General features: G+C 37.4%; 1 protein-coding gene across 4 annotated transcripts; it reads right to left on the reverse strand.

Moving 5' to 3' along the window:
* Nucleotides 1-204: 204 nt before the first annotated feature.
* LOC132126081 (RNA-binding motif, single-stranded-interacting protein 1-like) lies at nt 205-19,131 on the reverse strand. Of its 4 annotated transcripts, XM_059537102.1 has the most exons (14): nt 18,815-19,131; nt 14,642-14,820; nt 10,638-10,696; nt 9,266-9,357; nt 7,114-7,271; nt 6,912-6,991; nt 6,715-6,830; nt 5,788-5,834; nt 4,572-4,650; nt 4,438-4,488; nt 4,050-4,160; nt 3,854-3,934; nt 2,966-3,047; nt 205-2,498 (listed from the first exon to the last, which is right to left on the reverse strand). In XM_059537102.1, exons 1-13 carry the CDS (start codon nt 18,866-18,868, stop codon nt 2,970-2,972), a joined length of 1,185 nt encoding a protein of 394 aa, XP_059393085.1. In that variant the 5' UTR covers nt 18,869-19,131; the 3' UTR covers nt 205-2,498; nt 2,966-2,969. The 4 variants fall into 4 exon arrangements, with proteins under 4 accessions (XP_059393085.1, XP_059393083.1, XP_059393084.1 ...); XM_059537100.1 differs by having other exon boundaries at nt 2,966-3,044; nt 4,438-4,650; XM_059537101.1 differs by having other exon boundaries at nt 4,438-4,650; nt 6,724-6,830; nt 18,815-19,130.
* Nucleotides 19,132-19,361: the final 230 nt, after the last annotated feature.

Below are 19,361 nucleotides of genomic sequence, written 5' to 3' on the forward strand. Positions count from 1 at the left end.
GGTTAGTAACATATAATATTAACAAATAATACATTGATAAAGCTGTTTGTGAGAATAAAGCTGCTGCAGCAGAACATAATGGTGGATATTTTCTTTGTATTGTCTCAAAGACAATCAAGAATTTCCTACAGAATTAGTTCAATCAGCAAGCTAAGCATATAGTCATAATGTGAAATTACTAATTACTAAAAATCACACAAAACACACGTTTAAGCTCTTTTAATTCAAAAATCTTTTCTTTTCACTACAGAAAAAAAAAATAAAGAAATAAAAACAAACTAATTCTGGACGTGCAAGTGGCTGGTGTTCAATAAAACAATTTAAAAAATTCAGTATTTCAACAACAGTCCTGTTTATACACTGTGTGAATGATTGCAGTTTGGAAGCTTTTATTTTGACATCTGAAATAAAAGACACTATTTCTCCAATGAAGGTCTATGATGTGCTGCTTTTTGACACATGCTATTCACTATGATAATTTTGCTTTGGTTCTTCAGATTAGGCCTCTAAACAAGGAGAGGCTGCAGCAAAAAAAAAAAAAAATCCAGACAAGGTAGTTCATGTGGATTTTTGTAAAAAGACCAAAAAAATGCAGGAAAAATTAAACAAGCCTCTCCTTTTTTGCTGCACCTATCAGGAAGAAAATGGACAAAAAAGACCATAAAGAAATTCTCCACACAGTCAAGCTCAAAACATCACAATGCAATAAAAAAAAAACACCAACAGAAAGACATACAGATACAAAACATAAGTTTCTTTAAAGAGGAGGACAAATAGACGCATAAAGATGAAGTTCTGCATGACACCAGCTCCTGAGCTCGTGCTTTTACATCTGATTGGACAGGATAGACCCGCAGCCTGACCAATCAGACAACAGATACAACTCTGAGGTAGATCAAAGGCCAAGCTGACCTGGACATCTAAATACACAACCACACACAGACACACAGAAATCTGCTTAACTAACTGTATGACAGACAGATGAAAGGCTTGTTTACCACCACGTTATGAACATGTGATCAAGTTTTCCCTCCATCCAACTGCTTAGAGATGATCATGTGTCCACACTAACGAACTAGATTAAAGCTGAGAGCCAAGATTGAGGAAAAAAAAAACACAAACTACAATTCAGTTTGATCGAAACCCATTGCAATAGTCCATACTATTGTGTTCAATAGTAGGCAGAAAAGGTCTTTGGTGGAAAGTAGGTGCCTTGAAGTTGCACATTTATTTATTTTTTAAATTGCAAGGACGAATGTTTTAATTACATTATTTATTCAAAAACTTTTTGAAGTTTCTCTTTTGGAACGTATTTTTGCAAAACTGTGCTACTGTATGTCTATAAATGTATCTGTTAGGCCACAGATGTAGGTTTAATTTACATAATAAATGGCATTACTGATATTTCAAGGATTTCAAAAGAGCAAAAAAAAAAAAAAAAAAACGTTTTTTCTTTAATCGACTTGAGAAAAGTCTATTAAACAGATAAATTTGTATCGTTTCTTGCTTTCTACCTAAAGAAACATTGCACTTCTGCCTTTTTTCAAAGCATCAAATAAAATCCTGATGTGTTAAAAAAAACGAAAAAATGTTAAATAAATTAAAAATGGCACTGTAAATAAAATCGCAATCATCCTGTGAACAGAAGGAACAATGTCAGCTTTCCCAAATCCACAACATCCCTTTTATTAGCCCCGCCCACATACCTCATCTAGCTTGACCCCACCCACTCAAACCCGCCTCCCACTAAACCCCACCCACCCACCCGCATCTCAACATCCACTTCTACATCTACCGAAAGACTGTACATAGGATTCAGTGGAAAGAAGATTCATCCACACCAGACACACAATCCCTGAAACAAACGTGTTTGATTCAGAGCAACATTAAAAGTCAGAAAAGCCTTTGCTTTGAGAGACAGGAGCAAGGACCAATAGCCATCAAGCACTGCATCAGCCATTCTAAACCCCAACCACCTTATTTAAAAGGTTAATATTTGAACTACTTAAAAGCCAGAGTGGAAGACCAAAAAAGCAAACGGAAAGCTCTTCATTTCGACTCCAACCGCAAAAATGGTTTCTTTTGTCTGTTTGAAAAACAGTCCATAAAAACGTAATAAAAACCATACTAAAAAAAAAAATAAACATCATGCATCGAAAGGTGTCATCACCATTATCATCATCACTAAATGTTGCTCACAGACATGGTCTGTGTTAATAGTTCTTGGTAAAAAATAAGCATTTGTCATCTTCTCCTTCCTCTTTCAAGCAAATTAAAACTCTGCTCCCTTCCGTTGTCCCTAGTTTATGTAATATTGCCTTGTCTTGATTTGTTGGAGAAAATGTTTGCACAAGAGTTTTCTGAGGTTTCTTGTTGATGATTAAGTCATGGACAATTTTCCTGCAACCCGTGCATGAGCGTCACTTCCTTTCTGATGTCACCTCCTCTAAAAGAGAGCAAATGTTGTTACGGTATTCTGCGGACCTCAGACGGTTAACCTGTAACAAAAAACAGCACTAGTCAAACACAACGCTAGTGGTGTCCTGACATATAAAAGGTGATTCAAAATCATTTTAGGACTCAAATTAATGGAATAGCTCACCAAAAAATGAACAAAACTCCAAAAACGGCAAAAAGTACCATAAAAGTTGTCCATACAGAATGGTTTGTGTGCTTTATTCTTCTGAAGCTTCGTGTTAAAATTAAGCTGCTGTAACTCTAAATTCTCATTCAAATGTTGAACAAATCGAACCAGGTTTGACATTGATGAAACTACTTTTAAAGTCATTTTTTTGTCATTTATGGAGCTCAACTTTTTCTTTTATTATATGGTAAACAACACCGTCACCATTCTACAACTTCTAGGGTTCAAAGAAGAAAAGAAGTCATATGGATTTTGCAAAGCTTGAGGGTGATTAATCAGAACACCGATCCCCACAAGAATAAAAACATGATAATTAAATACCGTTTTATTGCTTGTTTGGTTGGAAAGGGTACGATGAAGGATCTGAAGAGGACACATCTTGTGGCTGGACACCACTTTCCTGCTGAAAAGATCATACACAGAAATTAAAAACTTGAATTTCGTTAAGCAAATATCCAAAAAATATTTTTTTTTGTGTGTGTGTGGCTTTCTGATAAAAATATCTAAATATTCTCAAAACAAGATCAATTTTGCTTCAGACAAAACTGTGATATTAAGAGAACTTTACCTAAATAAAACTTTAGTAATATGTTTTAATATTTTACTTAAAAAAAAAAAAAAAAAATTATACATATATATATATATATATATATATATAATATATTATAATGTAACAATGTAATGTAATGTAATATTTTTCTAGTATACATTACCATTGACAATTTTGGGGTCAGTAAAGTTTTTTTGTTATTTTATTTATTTTTTTAATATAAAATATTAAATAATTATATAACTTTCTATTGGTCAATGAATCCAGAAAAAAAGAGATAAGAAATGTTTCTTATTAGAACGATTATTGAAGGATCATGTGACAATGAAGACAAAAAATTCAGATTTGCCATCTAAGGAATAAATATGAAAATATATTCACAATATTACGTTCTTTAGTTTTTTTTTTTACTCTATTTTTTTCATTTAAAATAAATGTCCCCTTAGAGAAAAAAAAAAATCTCACAGAATTAAAAATAAAGGTTTATCCATAGAATTTTATACATTTAAAAAACGCAATCTGACTTTAAAAATATACTTAACTTCAGATAAATTCTCTGAAAAGGTTTTCAAGCTAAAACTGTGCCAACATCTAGACAATTCAGAAGACTGTAGCAGCCGTGGCATAACTGTTTTTGATAACCTGAGTGTGGGACTGACCTCGGGAGGGATGGCAGAGGGTTGAATGTGGGCATATTGAGGGATGTAAGCTCCTGGCATTGCTGTGTTGGCAGGAATAAACTTCAGGAAAGCAGAAGGATGTGGCTTTATTAAAAACACAGGTGTAAATATTACTTCTTAATTAGCAAATATGCCTGTGCCATGTATTCGTGCAATCTGTGTGAGGGGATCATACGGTTGCAGTGCCGCCCAGAGTGAGATGGCCCATCTGCTGGGTGAGGGGAGCCAACATAGCAGAGGGCTGCAGTGACATGGGATGCTCCATAGAGGGAGACAGAACGGCTCCCTGAGTCAAAAAACAGAGTAGACAATCACAATCAGCAACTACAGAAAAAGAGCCAGAAATCCAGCTATTAATATACATCTGCTCTAAATAACAGAGGAATTCTGCCCACAATAGGACAAAAACAGGAAATACTGTGTGTGTGAACACACACCCACGCACACACGCCTCTTTATGACTAGTTTAAGCAGTGTTGTTCGTGAGTCATCTCCTGTTAGGAAGGAGACGTGAACAAAACAAGAGATGCAGAGAGATAAAAGAGAGAATCTTTTGGCCTTACCGGGTGTTGCATGATGTAAGGCTGATGTGGCATCCATGAAGGATTCTGGACCTGGAGACACAAACACAGATGTTAGCCAGGAAGCAGATGCTGGACAGAAACACCATGTGACCGTGAAGATGAAGGAGCAGTACTTGGTATGTAGAAATGTATGGGGACATTCCTGGCTGAGCCATTAACCGGTTCCCCATGGCATAAGGAGCAGCATAGTACCTGTAGCATCAGGATACAGTGTTTTTGAGGGTCTACATGACATCTGTACATCATTTTAACTGTTTAATGGCAATTACACATTGCAAAGAAAATATTTTAATTGGATTTAATTATGATATCTGTGATCAAATTGGCCCTAGTGAAAAATAAACATACTAAATGGATTTGAAATATATTTATTTCATGCTAAGTACACTACAAAAACATTTAAATATTTAAGTGCTTGATAAAAATACCCTGCAATTGTACTTTTAGTACACTAAACTAGTATACTTTAAGCCTGCTAAACTGGAACAGCTAATTTTTGACTTAATGCACTTTAATTGTGGGGCTGAAGTCCAGCTGAAGATATACTGACGTATCTTTGATTGTACTAAAGGGGAACTATTGCTAGTATACTTCATGCACACTTTAAATGTCTTGCATTTAAAGACTGATATTATTTAAAGTTCATACAATCCTCTTCAATAGTGACATTAAAACACATTTTAGGCTTAATACTAAGAAATGTGCATTATGCACAAGTAGCACTCCAGATAAAATTTCATTATGATTTTTACATCAGTAAGTCTAGAATGATATGTCAGTAAATGTGTTAAGATATTTGAACTATACTTAGTATGAAACTAATGTAAAGTATTACTTTTTTACAAAGGGGTTCAACATGGCCATGACTGAACTAAAACGAGGGTTTTAATTAGTACAACCTGCTCATGATTTAACTTAAATATGAGAACAAATCATTGCAAAGTGGCTGCAATTTAGCTTAAAAACAGCAAACAAATTTGTACAATGTGGTCTCCATTTAATTAAAACAAGGGAGCAAATTAGTACAGCGTGGCCTCGACTGAACTAAAACAAGGGGAATAAATCAGTATAACTTAGCCACAATTTAATTATAACAAGGAAATAAATTAGCACAGCATGGCTATGATTTCAAGTAAAATAAGGGAACGGATTAGTACAACTAAGAAAATAAATTTGTGGCCCTGATAATATATATATATTATATATTATTATATTATATATTATTTTTATTTTTTTTGCATATTACATGCAGGTCTCTATAGAATAGGGTAGACAATGTACATTATGAATATAAATCAGCAATTTAAGACACGTTCAAGCTGATCTTACCCATTCTGAAGGGCGGTGTTAGGGTCATAGGTCAAGGTCATTCCACTCTAAAGAAAGCAAAAGAAAAGTTGAACATTACTGGATTCATACACATTATAAAGGCAGTTTCACTTTACAATTAACCCTTAAAGGGCTAGAACATTTTTGGGAAACCTGACATACCATGGACTTCAATGGCAGCCAACGGGTTGAAGGTCTAAATTGCAATTTCAGTGCAGCTTCAAAGAGCTCTACACAATCCTGATCTTGAAAAGGTATATTTATATACACTTTGGAAAGGTCACGCATGGATAGTTTTTTGTCTGTGTACTCCGGTTAAAAAAGGGTGGTGTAGGGCAAAACAACTCCATCTCATTTTCTTAAACTTAAAAATTGTCCGACAATTTTTATTACCTTTTTTTGTAGACAACGTTTGATTTCTTTGCATGTTAACTTTGTAAACTCAGTGCTTCCGTCTATATGACGCGCGACATTTCCAACGTGGTTACGTAATGCGTGAAGTTAAGATAAAAATGGCCGATCGTTTCGCTATAAATAAGACCCCTTATTCCTCGACTGGGATCGTGTAGAGCCCTTTGAAGTTGCACTGAAAATGCAATTTAGACCTTCAACCCATTGGCTCCCACTGAAGTCCACTATATGGAGAAAAATCCTGGAATGTTTTCCTCTAAAACCTTAATTTCTATTCAACTGAAGAAAGAAAGACAAGAACACCTTGGAGTAAATGATCAGGAAATGTTTATTCTGGAAGAGAACTAATCCTTTAACATTTAAAATATGTTAATAATCAGATTTAAATGGTTGGAAACCAAACAAAGGCTGATGTATGATGTCATGTAAGAATGGCTCATTTTGCTACAAGCCACAAACACACCCTCATTCACCTGCTCTCACGCCACACACACAACAATTATAAACAGGACTTACTAGTCTCACCTCGGCGTCTCGTGTCCAGGTTCGTCCATTGGGGACGTATTTCGCCTGACTCTGTCTCTTCTTCTGCCCGCCGTCAGCAAACTTACACAGCAAAGGTTCTGATGCACCTGTAACATACACACATATTTGACTTACAGGACAGTACAGACTATATATGCACTGTAAAGAACATTGTGCCGAACACTCACCCAGCATCCCAGAGGAGGACTTAATGAACTTCCCATTGAAGTGAGAGATCACGGCGTCGCACTTCTCTGTTGATTCCATCCTTAAAATAGATTGAGAAAATGTGACATTTCGCAACATATCCACACAAATAGCGTAGATCTGACACCGATTCACACATGAACATAGGCACACACACAAAATCAGTACCCAAATGTCACTGACCTGGCAAAACCCACTCCCCGACTCACTCCATTAGTGTCCCGAAGGATTCGGGTGGAAACGACCTGTCCAAAAGGTTTGAGGAGGTTCTCCAGCTCCTGCTCATCCAAGGACACGGGCAGGTTGGACAGGTACAGGTTAGTCGGGTCCTGCTCCTGTTGCTGTATTCAGAAAACAGAAAACACATGGCACATTACACGCATCCTTCATGCATCTATTCAGATGATAACAGTCACTTATGAGGCAACGAGAATACTTTTTGAACGCGAAGAAAACAAAAATAATGACTTTATTCATCAATTCTTCTCCTCTGTGTCTCTCCGCATCACCGTAGTTCCATTTGGGAGAATATCTGCTGAACGCAAACTGTGTACGCTCTTCTGTGTCAGCTGCGACACAAGGATACGTTTTCAGTGTGTATTTACGATTTGATTTGAACGAAAGCATCGCATCCGTGCAGCGCGGCTGACACAGAAGAGCGTGCACTGCTTGCATCCAGTGGATATTCTCCAAAATGGCGCTATAGTGATGCGGAGTGACACAGAGGAGACGAATTGTTGAATAAAGTCGTTATTTTTGTTTTCTTTGCGTACAAAAAGTATTCTCGTCACTTCATAACGTTACGGTTGAAACACTGATGTCAGACGGACTATTCTGATTATGTCTTTCATACTTTTCTGGACCTCGACAGTGTAATTTACTTGACAGTCAATGGGACAGTCCCGGTTTTCATCCAAAATATCTTCAATTGTGTTCCAAAGATGAACAAAGCTTTTACAGGTTTGGAACGACATGGGGGTAAGTGATTAATGACAAAACTTTCATTTTGGGGTGGAGTATCCTTTAAGAAGAATCACTTTATGTATTGCCCAATTGTAAGTAGCTTCGGATTAAAAGCGTCTGCAAAATGACTAAATGTAAATTTAAGTGAAAGTAAAAAGCAAATGCGCATTCATAAGTGATTTCAATGTCGTTAATATTAATAACGGCTCTCTGATGCCCGCAATTTATAAACAGAATAATTACCCAACGATATAATTGTTAGAAAAAGCATTGAAATATATTTTTCTTGAATATCTCGTATTTATTCCCTTCAAGGCTGACATAGTACAATACTATAATACTGATTTCGGATTCGGGCACATCCCTAGCCTAAATGTACTATTATTTTTATTGACTGATTAAATGTAAGAATTTGACTCAAAAGATGATGCACACTTTTAGAAAAAAATGCCCATAAAAAGGTAAATATCAATATAAACTTATTGGAAAAGAATAATTTCTATCACTGCTGTGAACTGACCACACAGAATACGAAGAATATCAAAAACTTTAGGAGTCAGTTGTCCATGGTAGTCCTTAAGATACCAGCACAAAAAATGTTTTTGTCAATATGGCACACCTCTATTCCCACAGTGGTGAAGATGGCAACACCCCGTCCATTTTTTTCCAATGGAATCATGTGTCTGGTGTTTCCAGCGTGAGACCTTCAGGTGGTATATACTCTCTGTCTGTGCTGTGATGTGGTGCTTGAGTACTTTGTAAAGCTTCAATACAATTCTGTACTCGTCCCTCAGCTAATGAGGACACACGATACGCTACAAGCTGCATTTTGACGTTTGTCTGGCTGAAGGCAGAATCTCAGCTCACTATTCTAGACGCCTCAGCAGAAATGAGAGTGGGCCAAGATAAGACATCAGCATTCCTCAACATGCATGCGTCTGACATGTTTACACAGTAAACACACACACACACACACACACACACACACAAGTAACGGGGAAGTGGAAGTGCAAGATGCTGACAGTATGGAGGAAGGGGAAAAAGAGGGCAGATTAAAAATTGAAGATGCAGGCAGAAACGCCCAGCAGAACCTAGGAGAAGGTCACCGCAAGATTATTAAACACCTCCTTTTCTGAGGCTCAAAGATACACAGGAAATGCATATGTGTGTGTGTGTGTGTGTGGGGGTGGGTGTGTGTGTGTGTGTGTGTGTGTGACTGGACAAGAAAAGGAAGAGAGGAAACAAGGAAGAAATGCACATGAAAAGACACCTGAGGTTAAATGTTTGTTTTACATCAACATTTCCCGAATCATCCTTGCAGACAGGTCATGAACCAGTTACTTGGAAGTGATGTCACAAATGGATGACTCACCTTGGCCATTTGAGCCTGGACTCCATTGGACTTTAGTGCTGCGACGGCTTTTTGTGCAGACACAGGACTGTCAAAATCCACAAAACCGTACCCTACAAAGAAAACACAACGCATTACCACAACCTATTTAACCTCAACCTATTTATGAATAATTTTTTATTATTTTGATTTTTGAAACATTAAATTGATCAAAAGTGACAGTATAACTTATACTGCTTTAATAATTTTAAAAAGCAATTCTATTTCAAATAAATTCTGTTCTGAAGGATCATGTGGCCTTGAGGACTGTAGTAATGACTGCTGAAATCTCAAAGAAATAAAAAAAAAAAAATTAATTAGTGCTGTCAATCAATTAATCGCATCAAAAGAAATTGTTTACATAATATATGTGTGTGTGCTGTGTTTACTCATCTATATATATATATATATATATATATATATATATATATATATATATATATATATATATATATATAATACACAGATGCATGTACAGTGGCATGTGAAAGTTTGGGAACCCTTGCAGTATCTGTGAAAATTTTAATAATTTTAACAAAATAAGAGAGATCATACAAAATGCATGTTATTTTTTTTATTCAGTACTGTCCTGACTGAGTAAGATATTTTACATAAAAGATGTTTATATATAGTCTACAGGACAAAAAAAAATGAATAAAATCAATCTTTTCACAGGAGGACAACTGAAGGACTCAAACACAATTATTAAAAAAGGTTAAAAAATTCACTGATGCTCCAGAAGGAAACACGATGCATTAAGAGCCGGGGGGTGAAAACTTTTGAACAGGATGAAGAAGTCCAAATTTTTTAAAAAAGTTTTCTTAATGCATCGTGTGTCCTTCTGGAGCATCAGTGAATGTTTGAACCTTTTTAATAGTTGTGTTCGAGTCCCTCAAATGTCCTCAGTGTGAAAAGATGGATCTCAAAATCCTACAGATTTCTGATCCTCGAATCTGCTTGGACAAGAGACTTTCTCAGTTGATCTCTCTTTCATAGTGCGGTTATCGCAACAACCCTAGATGCGATTAATCATTTGACAGCACTATTTAAAATACAGTCCAAAACTATTCATTATTTATTTTAAATATTAATAATATTAATTTAGACTTGCTGAGTATAAGAGAGTGCATTCAAATACAATAAAAAAAATGTACAATGAATGCAAACTTTTAAACAGTAGTGTATATTGTCCTGTTTTAAAAAATAAATAAATACCATGGTAAAACCAACTGACGTGACAAAGAAAGTACTTTTCACAGGGTTAAAAAAAAAAAAAATACATGAAATGATATGAGAGTGTTAATTGTAGGAATAAAAAGTGTAGGAAGTTTAAGAATAAAATTAAATGACAAACCTTTGCATTTGTTTGTAGTTTTGTCAAGAATGGCTTTGGTGGACACGATTTTACCATATCTGTTTACAGACAGAGAAAAAAAGGGAAGTTAGCATGGGCTCAGCTCACGAGTCAGTCAATGTGTCAAATGACCCACAGCACAGGAATTCATGACCTGGAGGACCTCAAACGAGATCGACCCAAAAGAGTTCTCAAAGTCTGTTCCAGGTGCATTTAATTCAGAAACAAAGAGTCACGTTTGTGACAGAATCATCAACAGACACTTGATGCCGACAGCCTGCATGCTTTAGAGGGTCACTGTGTGACAGACGAGGATTGAGTTGCTGTAATGGAGTGTCCGTGAGAAACCTGTTATTACAGCACACAAATCAACACGCTTCAAAGGAAACACTTGTCTTTGCATGTATGTGCGTGTAAGAAAAGTAACTTGTGATTAATAGTGGAGGCAAACACTGGAGTAAGTGAATGGAGAATGATTATCTTTGCATTTTTTCATACAGTTTCATACATGTTGATACACTGTTTTAAGAACAGGATGTGCGACTATACAAATTATACTATTAACAATTCTACATGTCACTCACAAAAATTGTGTGTCCAATGTTTTATATTTGCTATTAAATTTTGAATAACATATTTCCTTGAAGTCTGAATGAATAAGAAGTCAGGAAAATTGATTGACCAAGCTTTTTTGAGACACTGAAAATAGAAATGAAGCATTGCATTGTGGGATATTGCACTCAGTGCAGTTTACATTTGTTAAATGTAGTAGGTCATATGAGCATTAAATGCATGCAGAATACAAGTATGCACATTACAAAAACTTCTTATTGCAGAAACTGTGCGAGAAGTATATTAGCATGCTACTGTAAACACATTTTGGAATCTGCCAATTTTATATACATAATTTTTTTTTAAGAAAGGTCACAAAAGCTGCATTCATTTGACTGAAAGTACAATAAAAACAGTAATATTGTGAAATATATTTACAATTTAAAATAACTGTTTTGTATTTTAACATATTTTAAGATGTAATTTATTCTAAGCTAAAATGTCAGCATCATTACTCCAGTCTTCAGTGTCACATGATCCTTCAGAAATCATTCTGATATGCTGATTTGCTGCCCAAGAAACATTTCTCATTTCTCACTGTTGAAAATGGTAGTGCTGCTTCATATTTTTGTGGAAACTTCATATTTTTTTAGTAAGTTAAAAAGCATTTATTTGAAATATAAAAGTCTGTGTTTCAAGTGCCAAAAATTAAATATATTCTCATGCCGGATTAGATTTATTGATGTCTCTCTCAGGAAGGCTGCGCAGGAAAGAGCCGTGACAGTAGTGCTGACTGGAAAGGGCTGTTTTTCATTCACCTTCACCGAGGCCTGCTGAAATTTAAATATGCTCATATATTTATAATCCTTTTCCTGTGTCATTAAAACTCTGGCTGAGATGAATAAATATTTATTCAGCCTGACGCTTAACAGAGCTGCATAAGCAAATGTTAAACAGCATTTTGGGGCACGTCCTGGGCCGTGTTGCAAGGGAGGGAAAAGCGGAGCCAATCACATTTCACACACAGATCACAAGACTCCACGCACCAGAGGTCCGCGCGACCTTGGCCCTGACCCACGCGCTCCAGCAGGGAGGCCCCATTTCCTGCCCCCACCGCCAGATTCTGTCAGCGGCTCCCAGAGCGAGGTTGTTTTTCAGCCTGATGCGGATCAAGGCAAATCAATCCGTGGCTCTGCCCTGAACGGTCACTCTCTGTGATTAAAACGGCTCCGGAAAGCCAGGTTACCATGTCACCGCAATACCTCAAAGCTAAACTGACACATTCCTCATGGATTTAACCAAAATGTACGGTTGTGATTATAACCGTGAAGTCTGTAGTATTGTGTTTAGTTATATGTACATATGACCTCAGCTTCAAGCCAAGAGGATTACGGGCCCCCCCATCTGACTTTTTACAATCAATTTGAGGGATTACCATGGAGATGACTGGTCTCCCCGGGACAGTGAGGGGTAAATTAACCCACGGTGGGAATGTTTGAAAGGAATACACGCGGGATCGGGACGACCTCTGCACAAACAAGCGCTCTCACGTGGATGTAAACACACACACGCGAATATATGTTTGTACGAAAGGGGACGATGATTCGTGATAGCATTACCAAATATTCCATTGTGTGCAGCAGGATGAAATTAGGAACAGCAGTCTCGCAATATTTAAGGGAACTAAGCAACGCACGAATGTTTCGTAACTAAACCCTTGACAACGTCTGCAGATCCGATTGACTTGCGACTTTTCCTGCTCTAGTAACTGCTGAATCATAGCTGCTGGCCTACTACTGCAGGCAGAGCGTCTGTTAGGAACCAGCGGATCTCAAACAAACACTCACTGGTGTGTGTGTGTGTGTGTGTGTGTGTGTGTTACGAGCTTCAGAAGAGAAAGACTTGAAGTTAAAAGCTGCTACTTGACATTAAAAATATCTGATTACTCAAGTTTCAAGTTCATACAGAGAAAATTAACAAATACAATGTAATTCTTTTAATACCGCCATGCTAAATAATTCAAATAGATTCTAAATAAAGTCAGTATGACATGAAATCATGAGTTCCGTAAGTAAAATCCTATTCCATTTTCTTTTTAATGACAACTAATGTAAGATTCAAGGTTGTAATTGATGCTTACGTTATTGCATTATTTTAACTTTTTTTTTTTTTTTATAATCATGTTCAATAGGAGAATTCCTGGTGGAAAAGTACATTACCCTTAATTATGCAAAGACATCAGAGAACTGTGATGAGCAAAACACGCTAAAGAACTCTCATGGAGTGCGCGCATGATGTAATTGAGTCAGTATACCTACACTCTCGAACTAAAATATTTGGATATGTGCATATATGTATTCAATAAACATTCAAAATATATTCATTGTTCATACTTTATCACTTTTTGATTTTTTCCATGTAGATTTTTTTCCTCTCAATAAAGCCATTCATCACACAGTCTGTCAATCAACAAACGAATCAGCGTTTGTAATATTTTAATACACCTCATAGCTGGTTGGTTTGGTTCGTGGCTTATAGCTTTCAAATGATTCATCAGTACATATTATTCTGAACACAAAAATGTTTGTCTTTGTAATCCTTACATGCTCCGCCTCTGAAACGACTATAATTTTTCAGTGGATGACACCAATACCTATTATTTTATACACCAACATTCTCCATTAGGGTTAGCAATGTTGCAATGCAATAAAATCTTAATATATATATATATATATATATATATATATATATATATATATATATATATATATATATATATATATATATATCTCAAGTCCTGTCCTTTTTTTTGCTAAGTATCCCATTTCATTCATAAATACGTATGATGATGGATGCCAAACCACTGAATGTCGTTTTAGGCTCACTTTAAAAAAAAATTGTTTAATCAAATTTTGTATAAAATGTCGAGAATAGAAAAACATCACTTATTTGGGATATAAACTACAACGAAAATGCAAAATGAACTTGGGCACTGCATTGTGGGATACCATGCAGTGTAACTGAAAAAAGTTCTATGCTATGTTTTTTTTTATTAAATATCCTTTTAAACTTGGAATCGCATTCGATTATTTAAGTAAAATCAGTTGTGAACACCATTTCATGTTGCCTTCAACCTCAAAATTGGATCATGTGACAGACTATAATATCACTGACATGAGTGAGGGGGGTTTAACTGGTAATTAGTGGTATAGTCTTGTAAAAGCTGATTGTGGTGGATGTTTGCGGGGTAAACAGGGGCTCATCAGGGTTTATCCCAAAACTTGACCTAATTCTGACAATCTCTCGTGTTCAAGCTCTTAACAGACGCCAGCCCTGCTGTGCTGCAGAATCTCACAGCAATAGGAGAACAGAACAAGAACTGGTATGTATATCCAATACTCTAATTGACATGGCTGGTGATTCTGACTCATTATATAACAGCCAATACTCACGGCTGGCAGAGCTTGACCAGGTCATGATCAGTGGTTCCTGGCAGTAACCCGCGGATGTAGAGGTTTGTTTTGCTGAGTTGCTCCCAGCCGGTTGTGCTGCTGCTACTGCTGTTGTTGGTGCTGCTATTGGTGCTCGGGCTGGGCGGGGCCATCGGGAGGTTGGGCGGAGCCACTGGAGGCTGTCATGGGAGCAGAACAAAGATTTAAAAAAATGGAAATGCATAGAAGATGACATCATATAATGGCTGCACTGAAACACAAAAATAGCGACTTCCAAAACAAACCATGGACAAACTACTTATTCTACACTATAAAGAAAATATCCAAACTAATAACATAAAAAGAAAATACCCCCACCTCACTCTCCCCTCAAACACGCAGTGGCAAGGCAACTCGATTCATCATGATGATATCTTTAACTCTATCTGTAGTAAACTGGTGTTATTATTGCACAGTCAGTCATCGCCAGTGAGTCTGCCCACATCCACAGCTCCCTACAGTCTAATTCCCGTTAAAGCGAAGCACAAACAGGCCTAGAGGCACAGTCAGTCCTTCAACTCTCATATCAGTCCAATCTAAGCATTCTTCCAGAGCTGAATGTGTTGGGATTATTCCTCTGGATGCAAGCCCATATAACTCTGGAGAAGTTCCTAATGCGGCATCAGTTCCTTTTAACGCTTGCCACACGGCTGTGTGCAATGATTAAAGGGACAGTTCGCACAGAAATGAAAATCATGGCATCGTTACACACCCTTATGTCGTTCCAGACCCATATGGCTTTATTTTTTCTTCAGTGGATCACAAAAGGAGATGTTTTAAAGAATGTGCTGGCTGCTCTTTCCCATTCAATTATAATCAATGGGGTTGGAAGTTTTCAAGCTTCAATAAAGATGGAAACGTATTCTAAAAAGTAGAAATTTAAACCGTAAATCTCAGACATATCTTTGCTTGTGAATGAATTACATTATTTTTTTCTCAAACAAGCCTCGCCTCACAGCTAAATATGTAATTGGTCATGTCAATCGAAACTGTTTGGATGGCAATATCCTTTGAAAATTCTTATTTGGGTCATATATTCCAAGATGTAGGCTAGAATCTGTGATTCCAAAGTACAGTATCCACAAGCCATACATAAAATTAATCCGCGCTCGAGCCATCAGCCATGCACAACCCACTTGCAAGGAAGATAATTCCACAAACAACTCCAATTGCAGGTTTCAAACAGAGATGGCAACAAATAGGCAAAACTTGTGGACTGCAGCTTTAAGCATAGTATAGTGTAAATCCTGATAATTAGCATTACTGTTTGTTAAGATCGGATCCAGTCACAATACTTCTGAACTCTGAACTGAATCCATGAAATCTGAACATTTATTGACAGATAACTAAGAGTAAAAGTGTCAAATCAATAGTTTCTATGATGCATCGTGATACAGATTCAGTATCAGTTCAGTAATAGACCACAACCGACTATAACGTACTAATACTTTTCTGACATCATTTGTCGCATACATGCTTTGTCGCGGTAGCATACAATGGCGGAGGGAGGCAAGATGCAAGTGCGAGTAATTAAAAATGCTCCAACTACTTTATAAGCCGACATCTGTGCAAATCTTGTCACGCACAAATAAAATATACAAGGGGTAATACGACTAAGTTAAGAAACCACAAAATTGTAGACATGTGATGTAAAATTGAAAATTGAGGATGCAGTGCATCGACAATGCATCATGATATCAAATTGAACTGAATCGATGACATGATAATCGTAAACAGAACAGAATGGTGAGACCAGTGTAGGTTCACACCTCAAACTAAGAGATTGACTTGACCAATGAAATCTGCAAAAAAACATTCAGATGTAGGTCACGTGTTATGGAACCAGATCGTCCAATTAAAAAGGCATGAATCGTAACAATTTTTGGGCAAACTATTATTTTTTTTAAAGATGAGAATACATCCTAAGCCAAAAATCTTTAAAGATTCTACTGAGATATGTGAAAATTAAGCCTTTATTCACCTTTTAGTGCTTGTTGTGTATTCAATAGGGGTTTGAGTTTGACTCAAGAGTCTCATTACAAAACCGCATTACCAAACTCACCACATAGGCATGTTCATTCATACTGCGAGTAGCATTTTCATCTATAAATCTGCTTTAGCAGAAAGGAAGGAATGTTTTCCAGAGAAAGATCTCATGATGCAGGAGTGCTCTGGGATACAGGATGTGTGGGCCTCTCGCCCACCCTGAGCAGTGGCCACCACAGCCCACATCACTGACTCACTTCCTGTTTCTTAGTCATTCATTAAAACGGCTCTATTTCTCCCAGCTGTCACAAAATGGCTGCCTGTTAAACATCAGCGGGTGACCGTTCACAGAACCAAGTCACCACAAAAGTGACGGCAAAACCTCAAAACAACAGACACGGTTAGAAAAGAAAGTGGCTCTGGCTCTCAATCTGTTCTTAAATGCATGCATAAAAGTGCATGCGAATAAGTCTATGTGTTCACCTGACTCTAAGTCTGTCGGGTTAGTGGGAGTTCTCTGTTTTTGACACACTGACCCATTTTCACATGAGCGGCTCACACACTTGTGCGCTGAGGTGAAACTGGACTTGGCCCCATAAGCTTGTTAGCGCCTGTTAATTACTGAGGCAAGAGATCAAGCCACATTTCCTTTCACAACAGCGTGAAAATTACACGCTGAGAGAGATGGATGACTTAGAGCATTGTATAGCAGATTTATGGGAAGAAGTTGTTGGAAAACACCCAAGGATCTCATGCAGCATATCCACAAAATGAAACGAGAAAGGTGAACAGGACAGACAGATGGAGATCCTGTCATTGTTTCCTCTTCAATCCGTCGAACAACTGTATAGCTGATCATTTTTCACACATTAAAATACACTGATTTCAAGTGCTGTATAAAAAGTGCTCACAGACTCACAGGGAACGAGTCCAGTTTTATCAACTGGGAAAATAACAAAGTCATGGGAAGGGTAACTAAGATATAGGAAAGCAATGGGAGATGGAGAGAGGAGGGGCTCACATTCAATATCCAAGCCATCTCTCATATGTTGGCGTGTCCCTTGGGTCCTGAGCTATGCGCTGTAGTCATCCTAGACCATATGGTTCCTATAAACTGTGAAATCCTGAAGCCCATTAACTTCTGCTGCCTCTATCACAGCCATCACTCCACCACATGAGCACCTATGCAAATGCATGTGTAAATGTGTGATTTCACACTGTGTGTTTGTGTGTGTGTGTGTGTGTGTGTGTGTGTTTGCACGCGCGTCATCCATAAATTCTCACATCCACAGATTTGGAATGTACACACAAGCAATGTTCAAGTAGAATTCCACAGGCCACACCCTCTGTTAACCCACCAATGGCTGGAAAACATTCTATTAACTTAATATTAATTAAGCAAAGATTCTTCAGAACACACCCAAGAATCTCCTGACACAAGTTGCCATGGGAGACTTTCACCACAGGTTTCTCTCATCTCCATCTCCTTTCACTTATTAACACTAAATATGCCGATCTTCATCTTTTTTAAAAGACAGTAACGTTAATGGGATACTACACGATCTCTTTAACAAGTGCAACATGCCAGGATGAATTCACTGAAGAACATGTCTGATGCATGCGTGTTAGTAAAATGAAATGACACTTCATTAGTCTCATTTCTATTTCTGGGCTCACTGTGACATCCCAAAGCAGGAAAAAGACACTTACAGTTCCGTCAACAGACTTTATAAATATTGCATTTTGAAAGTGCAGACGAAGCGGTGTTGTGTAATACATTAAATTAACATAAATATATAAGATTAACATCCAAAAAGTACTAATGGCAGAAGAACTCACGCAAAACCGAAACAAGGCAACGGTCGCGTCTCAAATCACAAACGAGCTTACTACCTAGACCGTGCATCATTATCGTCCATCATAATCCCGTTGCAAGTTAGCAAAAATCAAGAACGCTGCACACTCCCTAAAATGCTGTCTAGGTAGGCAGCTCGATAGATATTGAGACACCGTCGCTGTACGTTTGCGCGCGCGCGCACGAGCAAGAGTTAAATACATTCTGTCCCAGGTAAAGGATCTACTGACCCACTGTGAGTCCATCCTGTAGTCTTTATCTTCTTTACCACTGCGATGTCTCACTTCACCTACCTGCTTTCGATATGACGGAGTTCTCATTGGGTTGGTCGTGTTTGCGAAGATCATCCTGTATTCCACTGTGTTAATGTGAACCAATGATGAATTAAAAAATCTACTCTCAAAATCAGTTGATATCAGGTTACAATAATAAGCTGTAAATTTTCCACATCGCACACTTCAATGGTGGCTTCGGAGTGAAGTGATAATCCGTGCTCTGAGCAGATAAAGGTTTCTTCTAAATAAAAAACCTCGCTCTTGATAGATGTTTCACTCCCACCTTTGCTCGTCTGACCAGTTTCGGTGAATCGCCTGGTTCATTGATCTCGGTTCTGTTGCCCGCAGCGAAGACCCACCTACTGAGGAACGATCCATTCTGCAGTCAGGCGACAGGGTGGTGGCGTGTCTAATTAATCGCACGTGGCGAGTATTTTCAACAAATACAACTAAATTATAAAAATGCATGATGTATCTACATATATAAGACGGATATTTTAAAACTCTGACAGAAAAACAGACACAACTCAAGTGATAATGTGTTAGCGTCAAACGCCCCCCCCAC

Source organism: Carassius carassius, chromosome 44 (assembly GCF_963082965.1).
Source record: "Carassius carassius chromosome 44, fCarCar2.1, whole genome shotgun sequence".
Lineage (NCBI taxonomy): Eukaryota > Metazoa > Chordata > Actinopteri > Cypriniformes > Cyprinidae > Carassius > Carassius carassius.